Source organism: Anopheles moucheti, chromosome 2, assembly GCF_943734755.1.
Source record: "Anopheles moucheti chromosome 2, idAnoMoucSN_F20_07, whole genome shotgun sequence".
In the NCBI taxonomy this organism is placed as follows: domain Eukaryota; kingdom Metazoa; phylum Arthropoda; class Insecta; order Diptera; family Culicidae; genus Anopheles; species Anopheles moucheti.
This window is the reverse complement of record NC_069140.1, coordinates 68,504,892-68,521,268: the sequence shown is the minus strand read 5'-3', so window position 1 is coordinate 68,521,268 and position 16,377 is coordinate 68,504,892. Positions and strand designations below refer to the sequence as shown.

General features: G+C 42.1%; 1 protein-coding gene and 4 non-coding genes across 5 annotated transcripts in view; 2 read left to right on the top strand and 3 right to left on the bottom strand.

Annotated features, from left to right (window-relative positions):
* Window positions 1-11,964, top strand: part of LOC128298521 (Krueppel-like factor 12) — a 99,231-nt gene extending 87,267 nt beyond the window's left edge. Inside the window, exons 4-6 of the mRNA XM_053034277.1 lie at window positions 9,620-9,728; window positions 10,239-11,605; window positions 11,792-11,964. Of these exons, the coding sequence (XP_052890237.1) occupies window positions 9,620-9,728; window positions 10,239-11,605; window positions 11,792-11,964 (1,649 nt within the window). The remainder of the gene's footprint in view (window positions 1-9,619; window positions 9,729-10,238; window positions 11,606-11,791) is intronic.
* On the bottom strand, window positions 4,544-4,615 carry Trnad-guc (transfer RNA aspartic acid (anticodon GUC)). Its single transcript has one exon. It is a non-coding gene; the product is annotated as a tRNA-Asp (tRNA).
* Trnad-guc (transfer RNA aspartic acid (anticodon GUC)) lies at window positions 4,966-5,037 on the bottom strand. The gene has a single exon. It is a non-coding gene; the product is annotated as a tRNA-Asp (tRNA).
* Trnad-guc (transfer RNA aspartic acid (anticodon GUC)) lies at window positions 6,225-6,296 on the bottom strand. Its single transcript has one exon. It is a non-coding gene; the product is annotated as a tRNA-Asp (tRNA).
* On the top strand, window positions 11,658-11,728 carry Trnag-gcc (transfer RNA glycine (anticodon GCC)). Its single transcript has one exon. It is a non-coding gene; the product is annotated as a tRNA-Gly (tRNA).
* Window positions 11,965-16,377: the final 4,413 nt, after the last annotated feature.

Here is a 16,377-nt window from a genome sequence, read left to right as displayed (position 1 = left end):
CCTTATAAAATTTAACACCCGGGATTTGTTTAAAATCGGCTTTCACGTAGGTTTCATCGTCCATCAAAATGCAACCATGCGAACCAAAATGCAACCACTACAGCTTCCGAGCTCGGTTTCTGGCCATTGTTTGTTGTTTCATGTTTCGATTGGGATGTTTACTTGCTCGAAAACACTGAAAACCTTCTCGGAGTCGAATTCGCCGAACAGTAGAGCGGTCAGCGTTAAGATTTTTGGCCAAGTCGTAGTCGGAGATGTTTGGGTTATCCTTGATTTTCCAAATGACTTTCAATCGCAGTTGTCGATTAACGGTTCCACTCCGTCGCTTAGTTTGCACCTTACGGACAGTCGTCTGTGTCTCCTTGTACTTTTTAATCACTCGCGCAACAGTCGACTTAGGCAAACTTAACTGTTTTGCCAGCTCCCGAGATGACACTGCTGCATTTTGCAGATAGTTGTGCACTATCAGTTTTCGCTTCTCCTCTTGCATGTCGAATATCTTGGAGCAGGGAAAACAAAATTGCGTGAAGTTTTCACAAAGCGAAATGTTTACTATTGTCTACAAAATGCTTTCACAAGTTTCCATTTTTGTCCATGGGAGGGGCGCCACTATAAATCAATCAAAGTCCCAAGCCTTACAAAAAAATCACGATTCACGATTTTCTTGGTGAAAATTACACGCGCTTTGGAGGAAACATAATTACACCTTACAATTTATTAATTTTCACCAGGACGTTGTATTTGGAACAAACTAGCTATAATTGTAAGGTAAACATCTTTACCCACCAACAATTGCATTTCTGTAACCATTCGAAATTCATTATTGGTTTAAATCCGAAATTTAAAACAATTAACATGGTGAGTTTAACGTAATCAAGCAATCATATTGCTTCTCAAACATGAGCATTGCGCAAAACATATTCAACTGCTAAATATATGTGCACGTTTGTATCACGCTTTACGATTTTACCTTACAACAGTTGATCCACGACATAACGACTTCCAGCTCGTTCGAAAACATTTTCCTCACCCATCCTGGCACTGCCAACATCCGAACCGAGCGATCATCTTCACTACAGGAGAAAACATTAAAATAATGCATGCATTACAAATGTGACGACGAAGACGAGCGAAAGGCCACAAGCTACGGGAGAGGGCATCACGTAGTTTTTCCACCCAGCGAGATAAAGGGTGATAAAACGCTACATCCCATCACTCGGTGCTGTGCCGCCAATAGGATGGAAACCCAAAGGCAAAGTCAACCATCGTGACCTGTCGCGCCCATCGTCAACCTTTCTCGCCTTCATTCCATCCTTTCCTACCAACCTATCGCGTTTCCCACAAATCGGAGACCAAATGGTTCGCGTGTTTTCCCTTCTGTATCATCATCATCATCATTACTTTGCGATAGGAAGGCGGGGAGAACACCAATCGAACATTGGCCGCGACAGACAAACAAACAAACAAACCTAAACGAAAAATGAAAAAAATAAAGCCCAACACACGGAGGAATCATCCCGAACTGTTACGCGGTGTATTGCTTGGCACCCGCGCCCAAACGATCGTGGAATATCTGACCACTAGATCTGGCAGTGTGTCACGACGACAGCGACAAGCGCAAAAAACATCGTCACCCGTGCATCGATGATTTGCGACGCGCCGGGATGGGATGCGGGAAAATCGCGGAAATGGGTTACAATTTATACCGTCCATCGAACGGCACGAACGGCCGCCGGGATTCGTGCCGGCAGTGCAAAAGGGTGTTGGGTTTTTGTTTATAGTTTGTTTTCCGTGTGGTTTTGTTTGTTGTAAGTCATGTTACATATGTCACTAACAGCATGCCGCCGGCCACCTAGAACGAATCTTTTTTTTAATGGAAAATGTTAGCCAAAAAAAACTGCACTTAAAATGAAACCATAATAAAATTAGGAAAACACCTCCAGGTACGAAGGTGTCTTAAATAGAAATGCAAAGCTTAACACAAAAACGTAGTTGAAAAAATTGGCTAAAGAGTTAAAAGTCGTAGTGTAATGTTTTATTGAAGTTATGTTTAAAATAATGAAAAAGTGAACATTTTAACAACAACTCATATCAATGAACATATTTTCACCTTTATCATCAGTATGTTGTGTCCTCTAGTTTGTTTGTTTCACCTTCTTCTCCTTACACCCTCACCTGTTTGTGGTGAGCTTATCGAGCTGTGATCGTATGCAAGAACGATTTTTCAGCGAACCAAACACATTTCAATCGAATTTACATAATATTATTGTCCACCGATTTGAATAATGAAAATGTACTGCGCTCCCCACATCGCGAGAGGTCTTCCTCCGTACTGATTCGATCGTGTGTTCAACCCCTTAAGTACCGTACGAAGGGAAAAGCATTTGTCGTGAAAGATCGCTTTCCCGGTGCATATCACAGGTGAAACAGAAGGTTTCGAATTAGGATAAAAAAAACTCCATTGGTTCGCCTATCTGCTTTCTGTCTCTTTTTCCCTCTCAGGATCTTATGAAAAATCTCCACCTTGAACCTACCGGGGAATTAGAAGGGCTTTCGAAACAACAAACCGAAACAGCACCACACAAATCTTTTCCCCGATCGTGCCTGTGTGTGGATTGTGTGCAGGGAATAAAGGAAGATTTACAGTCAGCTCCTAGCCTCGTGCGGGAACGGACCGACCAGTCGCGTACGGGTCCTCCAGCCGCAACCGGAAAGACAAATAATCTATGCGGCAGGCGAATTCCAAACGTACTCGCTTACCAGCTGGGGCAGGAACAATGATGGAAACGAAGCGTAACTGTCACTCGTGCCCCTTTCTGCGTCGAACTCCGCACCGCCAGCGGAGATCTCTAGCATCTCCCGTACGAAGCTTACACAAGCACATTTCGTTCGCCAACGGGCCAAGAAGAGACCTCCCCTAGCGACCACCGTACACCATGATGCAAGGAAAGCAGGACTGGAAGTTTTTTTTTTGTTTCGGATTTTTTTCCCAACCTCGCACAACTATTTCCCTCACACCCTTGATCACGATGGTTCCACGCTCCACGTTGATGATGCTGGTGACACGAATATTTTATGCGCTACCGATTGTTGCCGACTGATATTGGACATTTGTTTTACGGGGGCTCCGGTTTTTTTTTTTTGCGAGTCGATCGTAAGTCGCACCTGCACGGATCGTAACCACGTCTAGGTTACGCCAGATTCCACCATCTCACGAAGTGCGCAGTAGCGCATTGGGCAGTAGATGTGAAGTGGCATATCTGAGACTAGGGGAAATAGTTTTCCACCGTGCGATGTGATGCGATGATCCATTTGAAAATCTCTGCAACCGGTGAGTGCATGGAACCGAATGAAGAGGATCGTCTCTCCGTCGCGGCTGGCCATCATTTGGACCATGGACGCGATCGGCCCAAAGATTGCTGATGCCGATTGGCGATGTGTAGAATTTCTTCAATTATCTCGCAACGGTCATTCGTTAGCATTGCGGACGGGGAGTTTGCTCGGTTGGGTTGTTTTGCTGTTTTTCCCCACAATGCCGTCCAGTTGGGGACAATTTTATGGCCCATGAAGTACTGCATCGACGACAGGAATTACATTTCCGGATCTTAGCGCATTCACTACCCCGCAGAAACAATCCGGTTAGATCCGTATCCTCACCGATCCGTCCGAACAGCACACAATTGCTTAAGACCCTGCACTGGAGGATGTCTGCAACATCCGAAGGTACGAGAAAAAAGGTGGATGCCACCCTGGGTAGATTGAATATCGTGAGGATAGAAATGGGACAAACCTAACTCCGCTTTCGTCCGAATCATGCCACATCATCAGCTATATCTACTGAAATTAATAGCGTTCAAGGTAGAAGTATCTACCGGAAAGCAGGGTCCGTTCGGGAGGTTACACTGCAGGGAACGGGAACCGAACAATTTACGCAATAATGCGTGCACGGAAACAAATTTATGAATCCGCCCGCGAATCGTGCTGTAGGAAGTGAGTCCACTACGCTGTCGTACGGTTGTATCGAAATCACAGCCATCGCTAACTTGCCCGTACACAGTACGCTAAGAAACAAAAAAGAAAGATCCAATATTAACAAAGTCAACTCTCAAACTCCACTCCGCATGGTAGCACATAAACCGCACGATCTTCAATACCGGGCCTGCCTGTTCGAAGCTCCTGCTAACGTGCGATCAGTCCGATCGGTTCAATCGAGTCTGATGATCTCGAACAAGAACAATTTTATTGCCACTCAATGCGCCGACATGACTCGTGGTATGTGTAGCCTAAGTAGCCACATAAACATGTATGTTGCTCTGTTACACCAGCGTCATTAGGCAGGTTGATGATCCATTTTTCTTTCTTTATAGCACTAACGCTACCGAAGAGTGTTGGTATTGGATCGTGCGCGCGGTGGTAATAATATTTTTGGCGCAGGTGCAGCAATCGGAAATACTCTTACTATATACCGGACATCGTTAAAGAACTAGTTTTGCGGTTGTAGCGCTTTCGCAAATGTGTAAAAGAAGCAAAAATAAACTTTTTCCTCCCCGACGGGGAATCGAACCCCGGTCTCCCGCGTGACAGGCGGGGATACTTACCACTATACTATCGAGGATGTCGAGAGCGCAGAGTATGCTATGATGAGCAGTGCGCAGCATCCTAATCTTTCTATGCTTTACTTCGTAATCGGTTAATTCTAAAATTAAATACCCTCGATCACCTTTAGCTCACCGAATTTGCTAAAAACATTTTATTTATGCGATCCGTATTTTTAGATCCGTATTTTTTTATCAATATGCATTGAAAGATCGTGTTAGTGAATACAAAAATATTATATCAACAAAAACACAGACAGATAACTGCAATGATAGCCTTCTGTTCCTCTCTCGCTTTTTATTCCTTTATGTAAAGCACTATTATCAAATGTCAAAAATCACACAAAAATCAAATAAAAAGAATCTTCCTCTCCCCGACGGGGAATCGAACCCCGGTCTCCCGCGTGACAGGCGGGGATACTTACCACTATACTATCGAGGATATCGAATGTGAAGAGCAAAATATGATGAGCGCTGCACAGCATCCTAATCTCCTAATCTGTCCTAATCTAAAAGTAAATACCCTTGATTACCTTTAGTATACGGAATTCGCTAAAAATAAGTTTGTTTTATGCTGACATTGTAAATATATTTATTATTTCGCAATGAATTAGAAAAATAAAAGAACAAAGAAAAATAAGAAAAACCCACTGTTGCTCACTCCTTATTTGTTTCATTAAGGCAATCTAATAAATGTAGATACATTTTTAAATAAGTTAGACCTATAAAAAGGTGTATGATAACGAGAAAAACTAACACATATTTTCTTGAACCACGCATAATACATAGGACCACAAATACACCGTCTTACTTATTTACTTATTCAGTGCTACATCCTCTTCTTAGGCTCTTCACCTGCTGCAGGAGTCCTGTAAACTACCCAAGACCGAGCACTATTGTCAGCCAATCAATTATCCTGGGACAGGATGAATGAACGTCATTAATCCATCTCAAATAATACCTGCTATGTCTCCTCTGTCCATGTGGATGACCTAAAAGAACTTTACGGGGTGGGTCGTCCGGTGTCATTTCCATGACGTGACTAACCCACCGGAGCCTGGCGAGTCTATCACCGTACAGGTTATAGAGTTCGTCAATATAGTGGCTCCTCCATTGTCGTTCTACACATACGGGGCCAAAAATATTTTTGAGCATTCGTCAGTTTTGGACAAAGCCCATGTCTTAGTGGTGTATGTGAGTACTGAAACTTTAAAAGTTCTATATAGTACCAGCTTCGTTCGTCGCGAACGATGTTTTGAGTGGAAAAGTTTCCTCAGACTGTAGGAGACCGGTTGGCAGTCAGCAACCTCACGCGTATCGGAACATCAATATTATTGTAGGTGCTGACTTTTGACCCAAAATAGGTAAAATCCAAAACCAACAATGTCTATGTCATCAGAATATGCCAGGATCTGGATTGACGTATAGAAAATGATCCCAGAAGTTTCCACCTCAAAGTGGAGGATGGCCCTCTTTAGCGCTAGGTTGAAGAGTAGACAAGCGAGCCCATCTCCATGGCGCAGACCCTAGGAGGTGGCAAGGGGCCCTGAGAATTGACCTGGGCATATGACAACGTCATTCGAAAAACAGAACTCCACGTTATACAAAAAAAACCTGTGCTGCCGCCTTCTCCCCGACGGGGAATCGAACCCCGGTCTCCCGCGTGACAGGCGGGGATACTTACCACTATACTATCGAGGATGTTACCACATTTAGCTCTAGTATAAGCCTGGATCAAGAAGATTGGTACTATTTTCTTAAAATAATTAAAGATACATTTAAAATTGGTTTCAGTAATCCAATTAACCGTTTCTTCATTTGCATAACTATACCATCTATCACTGTCCACTTATCACTACCAACTCTTATCTCCAATAAGAAGTGTCCCGTCGAAAGCAAAAGTCCTCATTTAACCGGTATGTTATGTTCACCCGATGGGTATATATGTTTTGGAACTGCACCGCAACCATCGGCAGTACTATAATTACACCTTGGCCTCGGATCCCGGTTGCAAGTGCATAAGCGCATCCCGTTTAAGTGATTTCGGAAGATCACAAGAAGTGCTTGGCTTTAACGTTCACCTTTTCCTGATATCTCTCCCGGGCTATGATGATTGTATTCTCATCATTTGGTCGTTAATTTGAAATCGATCGTTAAACGAGTGCCCGTACCACAGGTAATCGCACTTCAAAACTTAAACTTTAACATAAATATGTGGCTGCACCATCACAATTACTATCCTATCACAATCTTATCCTTTCGAAATTATTTCACTTCAATATGTGTCATTCCCGTTCTCCTGGCGGTTTTGCAAACCTTTCCAAATGACTGTCAAAATTTGGGGAAAAAAAGGGAAAACATAAAAACAAACCTGACAGAAGCAATCCCAAAGATATGAACCTGCGTTGCGACTGACCTCTCGAACCGTTGCTAACCATCGATTTTTATTTTATCGTCCCCTGCTGGACAGAGAAGCGAAGGGAAGTGCTAGCAGGGCCGTGGCTGATATGTGATTTGATCGAAGGAGTTATGGCCACGCGCGGGAGAATGTAATGTCGTAATGCGCGGAGTCTCTCCAAAAGTGCCCATCACCAGATAAGCTTTTCGGTCAAATCACCCTCTTCATGAGCATTCTGGCGCGGTTCGTTGTGGATCTTCAATGGGTAGCAAATGGAGGGGGAGGGGGAGGGTGATTTTCTTTCCCAAGTTCGTTTTATTATTTCCCACACGGTGGTTGAAGGAGGTCATCGTGCGGCGTTAATCGAACGGATCGTCAGTAGGTGCATTCTGGGCATGCAAGAGCCTGATGTCAAATCGATCCCGAAAGCACTCCAATTTTTATTTCTCTTTAATATTATGACTTTGCCCACGTAATCTAGTCGCTGAGATTGTGTTGAATTAATGGTGAAGTAAAGATAATACATTTTACGTTTTTAACTTTTAACATGATTTAAGTTCGTTTTATCAATTCCGCCAACGATACGATAATTATTAGTACAATATAATCATTACCAGCACTGTTCTTTTTATTAGTGCTTGCAGTAGTATAAAATTGAAGTAATGAAGGGTGCCATATGCTTTCACCACACACTCTCACAATTATCATGTCCCAGCTTCAATAGGTATATTATGCTCGAAAAGAGTAACACAACTCCAAATGTGCATTTATTGATCACTACGATCGAACACCGCCAAACGGCAATAAAACCAATCGCTGGGTGCTAAAATGATGAACAACGAGCGAAAAGCCCATTTCTGAAGCGACCTACATAAGGTCAAAATTTTGCTCTTAAAAGCGATTCGGCTTTAAAACGTCGTTGACTTTTGCAACCGAGTATCAGATTTGATGGTCATATCCCGGTAAACAGTACTGTTCAGTGTGCTTTAGTCATGAAATCGGGGTCAGCGATGTCACCACGATTCACTTCTGTGCAAGATACGCGCGAAGGAATGGTAACACAAACTGAGTCAATAATGCATGCGATGAGCATGATCGGGGAAACTTATCATAATGATTTCGGGATTTTCGGGGTGCACTTTCACGTGAACCAAGGAAATAAAGAGAATGGTGTGATTATTTTATTTTGTTTATGGATTTGAGAAGTTGTTAATGGAAGTCTTCTGTTCTGTCGATGTCACCTTGAACTGTTTTCGAATATTTATATGCAACTTACTTAGAGCAGATTTCATCTAAAACGTGAGGTGCTAGATAAGAGTGTTTAAAAGAACTGAGGAATTCTTCTACTCTCTATTTCTATGCTTAACTGCCTGTTTTGGTCATAGTACCTCATGACGTGGAAACGATTCCGCAATTTGTCATATGAAAGTCCGCCGATGCTTATTGTGTAGTCCATGTCGTCATTGATTTAAAATAATTTGAATGGATGGAAAAGCTGCCGACGAGAAGTAAAGAATATGGTTTTAACAAGTATATTGTCAGTACAGTCACATTGCTCCGACTTATCACTGCTGAAACCCCATGGCGAGATAAATTGGAGTTCTCTCAACCGAAACCTGGCAAATATAATTCGTTACAGAATATTCTTTCATCGATTTTACAGAACTGGTCAACAAAACAAAGTAAAGAGAATTTTATTAGCTATGAACAGAGAGTTTGTCTTCGATTCGTACGTGAGTTGATAAACCACACTACCTTGGTAAAATAAAATTCATCCAATTCCTGTCCTTGTTATTATTAAAAAGCCATTATAATTTACGATATTGTATTTTATGCATTTGAAAATCTTCTAGGCTCCTCACAATGGAAGTTACATGCTTGGAAAACAATATTTTGTCACGCTCCCATCTCAAAAATAATAAAATCCACAGCCACTACCTTTTACTACAGTCTGCTAGACAGCGAGTTTACACGAGGTGAATGTTAAATGCTCAAAGATCTGCGTTGCAGATCTTCAACTGCCCACGGTTCTTCCTTTGGTCACGGCAATGTACCTACTGTGACTCATAAAAATTGCCTCCAGCTCGAAAACTGCTCCACAAACGTCAGATCTCGCGTGCCCTTCATCGCCGCAACCGTCCGGATGCGGATGGATGCGGTGAATCGGATCGAATCGTGCCAAATGTAAATCGTTGCAGAATAACCACTAAAGAGACAAAAATGGACGGATCATTCCTTTCCGCACCATTCCGAGCATCTCACGGGCAGCACCGATCGTACCGGTCGGTCGGTCGTGCCCTTCTCGTTGGGTGTTAGTGGTAATGATTCATTTAGCGCAACCGAGCTGTCCGAGACCCTTTGTGCCAAGGATTGAGCAAGCGATAAAACATGGATGCTGCGGTAATTCGAGATGGTTCGGAAGTGTAGAACATTCTAAGCATTGCAGTTTATATGCAATGCAAATGTCACAACTTTCAACAGCCAACGACACTTACCGGTAGATTAAATGTCGCTATAAGTGTTACAAATTCATGCTCTATTGTTTAAGCGGATCCTTTTAAAATTAGGCGCGTACTACAACGCTTACTATATCCCTTCTAATTTTGCTCTATTCGTTCTATTGCAGATCTTAAATCAACACCGGTACGAATGCGAAGCGGCCTCTTGAAACGACCTCCACCGCCACTCATCACGGCTCCACACCTGTTAGCTTTAAGGCACAAAACAAAAGATCTGTAAGTAGAACTTTGTTTAACCATTATTTGTTAGTTGCGCATAGATGAGTCGAACGGGTCAAAACAGTGCGTACGATATGATTGTTTTGAAGCCACTTAAATCTGAAGAGGGCAATCAAATTTGAGCTTCTGAGGATATCGTCCGAATAATAATACTTGCGAGTTGCTACCGTTGAACGAGCCGCGTTACTATGGGAACCCATTCACTTCCACTTTAAGTTAAGTTGTCGCTACGTACGGCCATCCAAGAAGGCCACGACCCGTAGGTGGAAAGTAATGTACCATAATCGGTTAAATTATCGGCCATAGCCTTCAGCTAAGACTTAAGGGTTAAGTGTGAAACAAGGTCGTGAACAGGGAGAGATAGCGAATATTAATATGCCCACGATGTGCCTCTACGTGTCGAAAGTAACTTTCTTTGCTCGGCCACAGTATAGTCTTTCCATAAATTGTATCACATCCAGGGGCGTCATCACACCGGGATTAACTGTACCGTATGTTTCGTTCTAGATTTTACACGCTCCACAATAACAACAACTACGAAGAGACCGAAAATGATAGCACGGACAGCGGTAGCGAGTCCACGGCAACGGCAAAGATTGCTGCTGCTGCGGCCGCTGCTGCTGCCGCAACAATTGCCGCTGCAGCGGCTGCCTCGCAAGCACCACCCTCCGCCTTCTCACCGACGCACGCACATCAGCTCCTTTCGACGCTGTGCGGCACCGGCAGTGCCATCGTACCAGGCCAAACGGACACGCCCAACAATAACGGGAGCGCCACCGATGGTGCTACAGCAGCAGCACTCATCCTAGCCGAGAATAACAATAGCCTTAGTGTGAATAATAACAACTATCCTAGTGAAAGCGACCTTGAAACGAAACCGAGTACCTACCGGGAGTCTTCCTATCCTATCTACAGCAACTACTGTGTTCAGCAGCGCGCGAGCCCGACGCATCGCACGAAAGCGGAAAATCACCAGAAAAAGGCCCCGACGATGGCGGGACTTGGTACGCATCCGGCCCATCATCACCATCCGCACCATCATCTCTTTCCGGCCCAATTCCTGCAAGCGTTTTCCGTGCATCATCACCAGCAGCAGGAGGAACAGCAGGCAGCATTCCTGAATACGGCCAGCATCAACAGCCATCGACGTGCTCATTCCCCTCTTTCGATGCTACTCGACCAGCAGCTACACGAACAGCTGCAACAACTCTCCGCTACTTCCGTCGTGCATCCTCCGACGGTGGCCAAACTACTGCCCGGCATTCCGGCACCTTTGGCAGCATCTATTGCATCCATCGCATCCACCTTACCGAAGAATCATCCTCTCAGTGAGACTGCTACCGTCGCGTTCCAGCGATTGCTGCAACAACAGCAACAGCAGCACCAGCAGTCAGCCAACACGGTCACGCCACAGACGGCAAGTGCCGGGATATTCTCACGTTCTCGCAACAACACAAAAAACTCCACCGGCCGTAACAGCCCGGATCGATACACCGGCAAGCTAACCGACCTGCGACAACGAACCGGATCAACTGGCAGCTCCAACGGTGGTGTCAACTGCGAAACGCCGGTAGGATCGTCCGCAAAACGGCACGGGAACGATAATAATGGACATAGTAGCAGCAGCAGCAGCAGTAATACCACTCCTCGCCATCATCTCCATCTAGCATCGGCGTCACCGGGACTGCTAGCGCTCGGCAGTGAACTGCGCCATCATCACCATCATAACCACCATCACCATCAATCGTCCTCGTCGCTGTCCTCGATGAAAGGCTTGACGAAGAATCGGAAGATTCATCGCTGTGATGCGACCGGATGTGATAAGGTGTACACGAAGAGCTCGCATCTGAAAGCGCACAAGCGAACGCATACTGGTGAGTGAGCGTAGAGGTAGCAGTACGCGTTTGAGTGCCCTCCCCACACGAAGCATCGGTGGTTCAGTGGTAGAATGCTCGCCTGCCACGCGGGCGGCCCGGGTTCGATTCCCGGCCGATGCAAAATCGCCATTATTTTTTAATTTTCTTACAAATATTTTTTTTCCTCTGTTCTTTTTCGACCAGGTGAGAAACCTTACATCTGCACCTGGGAGGGGTGTGTGTGGAGATTCGCTCGCTCGGATGAGCTCACGCGCCACTACCGGAAGCACACCGGACTGAAACCCTTCCGCTGTAAGCTCTGCACACGTTCCTTCAGCCGCTCGGATCATCTGTCGCTGCATATGAAGCGGCATTAAAACAACCACACCAGTTGGCCCTTCCCGTGGCGACGCATCTGCTACATTGTATCCGTCCGTCCGCCAGAAAGTTGGAAAGGAAGCAGGCAGGCCACGAGACTATCGATGAATCTCAATACTGTGTACTACGGTTAAGTTATTGTTAGCATGTTTCTATTTCACTTTACTTTCGCTTTTTGTTTGCCTTCTTTATCTCACTAAGTGGAAATGTAAAATGGTGAAATGTTCACCGTATCAAACTTTGTATTTCCCATATTTCTGGCGCTTCTTAATGTGCCACTAGTGTCGTTAAGATATTCTTAGTTTGAGCTCTCCTTACTGTTACTGTCGTCTGTCGAACGAGATTTTTTAATAATTATTATTTTCGCACATCACGTTTAGGTGCTATCATAATTACGTCCAAAAAAAGCAATGCTATCTTTTCTTATACTTCGTTTTGGTTGTATTAGCGGGTGTACAATCCCGTGTTTTTGCTCCTATTGCTTGTAAAGAAATTGATTTTCATCTTGTAGCTCTTAGTGTACAACCTTTCTTGCCGGTAGACATCGATACTGATAACCGAATATTCCTAAACGTAGTGCAAGCCACTAACAGATAGTTTGCTAGTACGAAAGCGACCTAGAAAAAATGCTCATAATTTTTCCAACGATTGTCAGTAGCAAAACCATTCCCAAACGAGCCAGTTTAACTATACTCTTAAGCTAAACATTTACTTTCATTAATCGTTAGTAAAATCGTGTTGCAGACGACGCATGTGCTAGATGTTAGTAGTGAAATTGAACTGTCCATGGACTACCCCGTGACCAGCAACCATGACATTTGTTGACGTAAAATGCCAGTGAATACTCGATGACTAATATGAATTTCCTACACCTAAATACTCCCAAACAGTAACTACAGTGACCGATACATTTAAGAACATTTTATAAGAGCCGTACACGGTTGTAACAGCTGCAAGTTTATTATACACTAATGGAACAAAACACATAACATCGAGAATGCGAACGTACGCGTCGCGAAACGTAAAGTGCAATGACGGAAAATCCCAAAATAGTGCTGTAAGTAGTAAGTGGTGTTTTATTTTACATCCTACTCTTTTTTTTTTGTTTAGCTAGATTTGTTAATCGTTAGCCTAGTTGTGTTTTGTTTAGTTTATCGTAGTAGAGATTTTATTTTACACTTTCTGTTTCTGTTGACGTCTGCTCGTGTTTAAGTTGTTCGTTAAAGTGTAGCAGACGTGCAGTGAAGAGCAGATTGGTTATCGATTCCTTACATAGCATGTGCATAAGAGAAATGGTTAACCGTTTGTGCACGGATCTGAGATTCGTATGTGCAAGCGTGTGTGTGTGTGTGATGAGAACAAGAGGAGCTGTTTTATCTGTTTTTTTTAATGTACAAACTAATGAAATTAAATAGTGCTTTTGGTTTTCTAATGGTTTCTATTGTTCTAATTACAAAATTTCCGAATTAAATTTCCTTTTTTTTTGCTACTCTGTTAATTGCTCTTACAAACCCAACACGAAAATATGTAAATGCGCCCACGTAGAAGAAATAAACCACAATATTCAAAGGCCAGCTAGAACCCAACACAAGACGATCAACACGACGAGAAAGTACCCCGTGCGCCAGTAAACTAATTGTTTTCAATTAATCATTTTAATAGCTTTCTTGTCTGTTTTGGTCGTTCGATTTACATTTCACGGCTCAGCTAATGAAAATGTTTTTTTTTTCAGTAGTTATACTGATGTTTTGTTATTGTTTTCGCATTGTCTCTAAACAAAAATGGCCGAAGAGAACCGTTTTTTTGGTGGTAAGGTAAGTTCGCTGTGTTTAAAACGCAAGCATGTACAAGAAATTGTTTGACAAGAAGATAGAATAGACACGAAACTGTGGTGCGTTCAAAAGCTGCCTGCCCAGCGAAACCGTGTGGTGGACAGCATAGCAAAGCCAGTATTGTTTAATGTTTTACCTAATGGATAAGTGTATTATCGATTTTAAATTAGCGTTAACATGCAAACGTTCATTTCAGCCGAAATGTAAACCCTGTTTTGAAGGAATTATCTTAAAATTACAGCAACATTCAAAATTGAAGCCCTGTTTTAGCGTTCTGTTAGGTTAGGGCATACGAATGAAATGGTTTAGAAAGTTTTCTTTTAACAGCCCTGTGCGTATGTGGTATAAACAATAAACGTGTTACGAAAAAATACGAAAAAATCCATGCCAAGTAGAAAGTAAAACCAAAAACCAACGTTGTAACGTTCATTTGAGGTGTTCTTACTATCCGAAATTTCTTTACGTAAGTAGCGTAAACCATGTGTCTTATTTTCTGCTACCAACTCACTTCATAATTAGTTAGTACAATGGTTTGGTTATTAAATCAACACATTATTTCTATTCAAACTTTTTAAAGCAGATTTATATAAAGCTATTTCCATGATGAAAATACTGTAACATTTAATTGACAACTATTTGAACATCATGATTACTAATGATAGAAGTCAAACATAGTTGTGTTATTTGTTTGTTATTTGTATCGTGCGAACTGATCGGAGGCTCCTCGGGACCTCCATGAGGATTGATCCGCCACCGACTGCAGGCATTTTAGCAATATTACAATATGTTCTATTTATTCAATTCCGTGCAATTATAGGACTTTTAGCATTACATGGAATCGTATTAGATATTTATTATTTGTGGAAATAATTAAAAGAATTTTGTAAAATTTTTCCAAAAAAGATTTTGAAAATAATATGTCAACCAGTTTGCAAACAAACTTCATAAAGAAATAAATATAGCTATGGATCAAAAATGAAATTTAAGCAACAAGCACATCTAACCAGTGTTTGAAACGCATCACTGATCGATTACTCCATCCATCCGTAAGGTATCCATTATTTTTGGAATATCAAGTCTAAGCTTTTTTTACAGCCCTTTTCAAACCGTTCGGAAATATTTGTTGAGCTGAGCAAAGTTTTGTTAGTCTCGTTGATATACAGGAAATTGCACATTGAAATGGAAAATATGGGCGAACTTCTAACACGTGTTTCTTCATTTTATCGTTAGCACCGTTAAATAACTTCATTGACTGAACCATGCACGTGCACGTCGATGGGAAACATGGTGAGACAAGAGACAAGAGATTGCATACATTTAGGCGCATTGAACAATATAACAAATGTATAACAAATCTCGTCCGGGCTCTCTATTTCGGTTTCGGTGGCTGGAGTACATTACTAATATTTGTTTTAATTACATTTTTATTTTATTTTTATTGTATTTTTCCGTTTGGTTGCATTCCAATTTTTTCATAATTTTCTTTCAAAGCAGGTTTTGTATTTTTTGTTTCTTTAATGTAGAATATGTGAATTGTTCTGGATTTTTGTTGTAGTTTTGAGTTGCCTTTTTGCTTGTTGCATTTGTTCATTTGCAATTCACTTTCATTTACATGATCATTCGATCCATGATTTATGATCCGCATGCGCATACCATATCGAAGAAAGGTTTTGGTTGCCCGGTTCGATTCGTTCGTTATGCGTTTTTGTCCACTTTGCAGCTTATCTCCCTCTTCTCAGCTCATTTCTTCACGACTCTCTTTTTCCCGGACTTTTATTGTAAGTTCTGCAACGCGTTCATAATTCTTACCTTTTTCCTACTATCTAGTTTTCTTCAGCAATTCCCTCTACTTTTACACTTCCATGCTAAACTTGCTCGTCGCAGTTGTCTTACAGACGAATTATTATATCTTTCCCATTTCAATAGTTTTACTTCCTTTCTCTAATGCTGACATCGTTTTAATCGCATAACTTTACATCGAATACCTTTTACCATTCGGTTTGTTTAAATAATACTTGCACAGGCAACTCATGTAATCAATTTAGCAGCACACTTATAGCTACCATCCGGATCCCTGGAAATGTTCTACCTCGTGGGTTGGTCTCGTCTACAGCGTGTCCAGCAAACGACAGGTGTCGGTTGCATTCGTTACATGCTTTGCGTTTCGATTAGGCGTTAAGTTTCCGGACCATGACACGTACCGTTCTCTTCATTTTGGTTCCAAATATATATATATTTATCTATGTATATTTATGTATGTATATGTATCTATGTAATTGTTTATGTATATAAATATTTATGGGCTGCATTTGTTGTAAATTATTCAATAGTTTATGGAGATAATACCCAAAAGAGTTTTGGTTTTGCTCAATATTCGATATTTTCAACCCAAACTGTAAAACACAATTTTTGTGATGTGTTTCGCTTACCGTAATTTCCGGTTTTTACCTTGTTCAATGGCAAGCTTTCTTTCCTTCTTTCCTTGTTTTAATTACAATTGATTGGATTTTCTTCTCAATATACTGTTTGATTTTGCTTTTAAAGGTTCTCATTTTTATTTTTATTCAATGCTGTGATTAT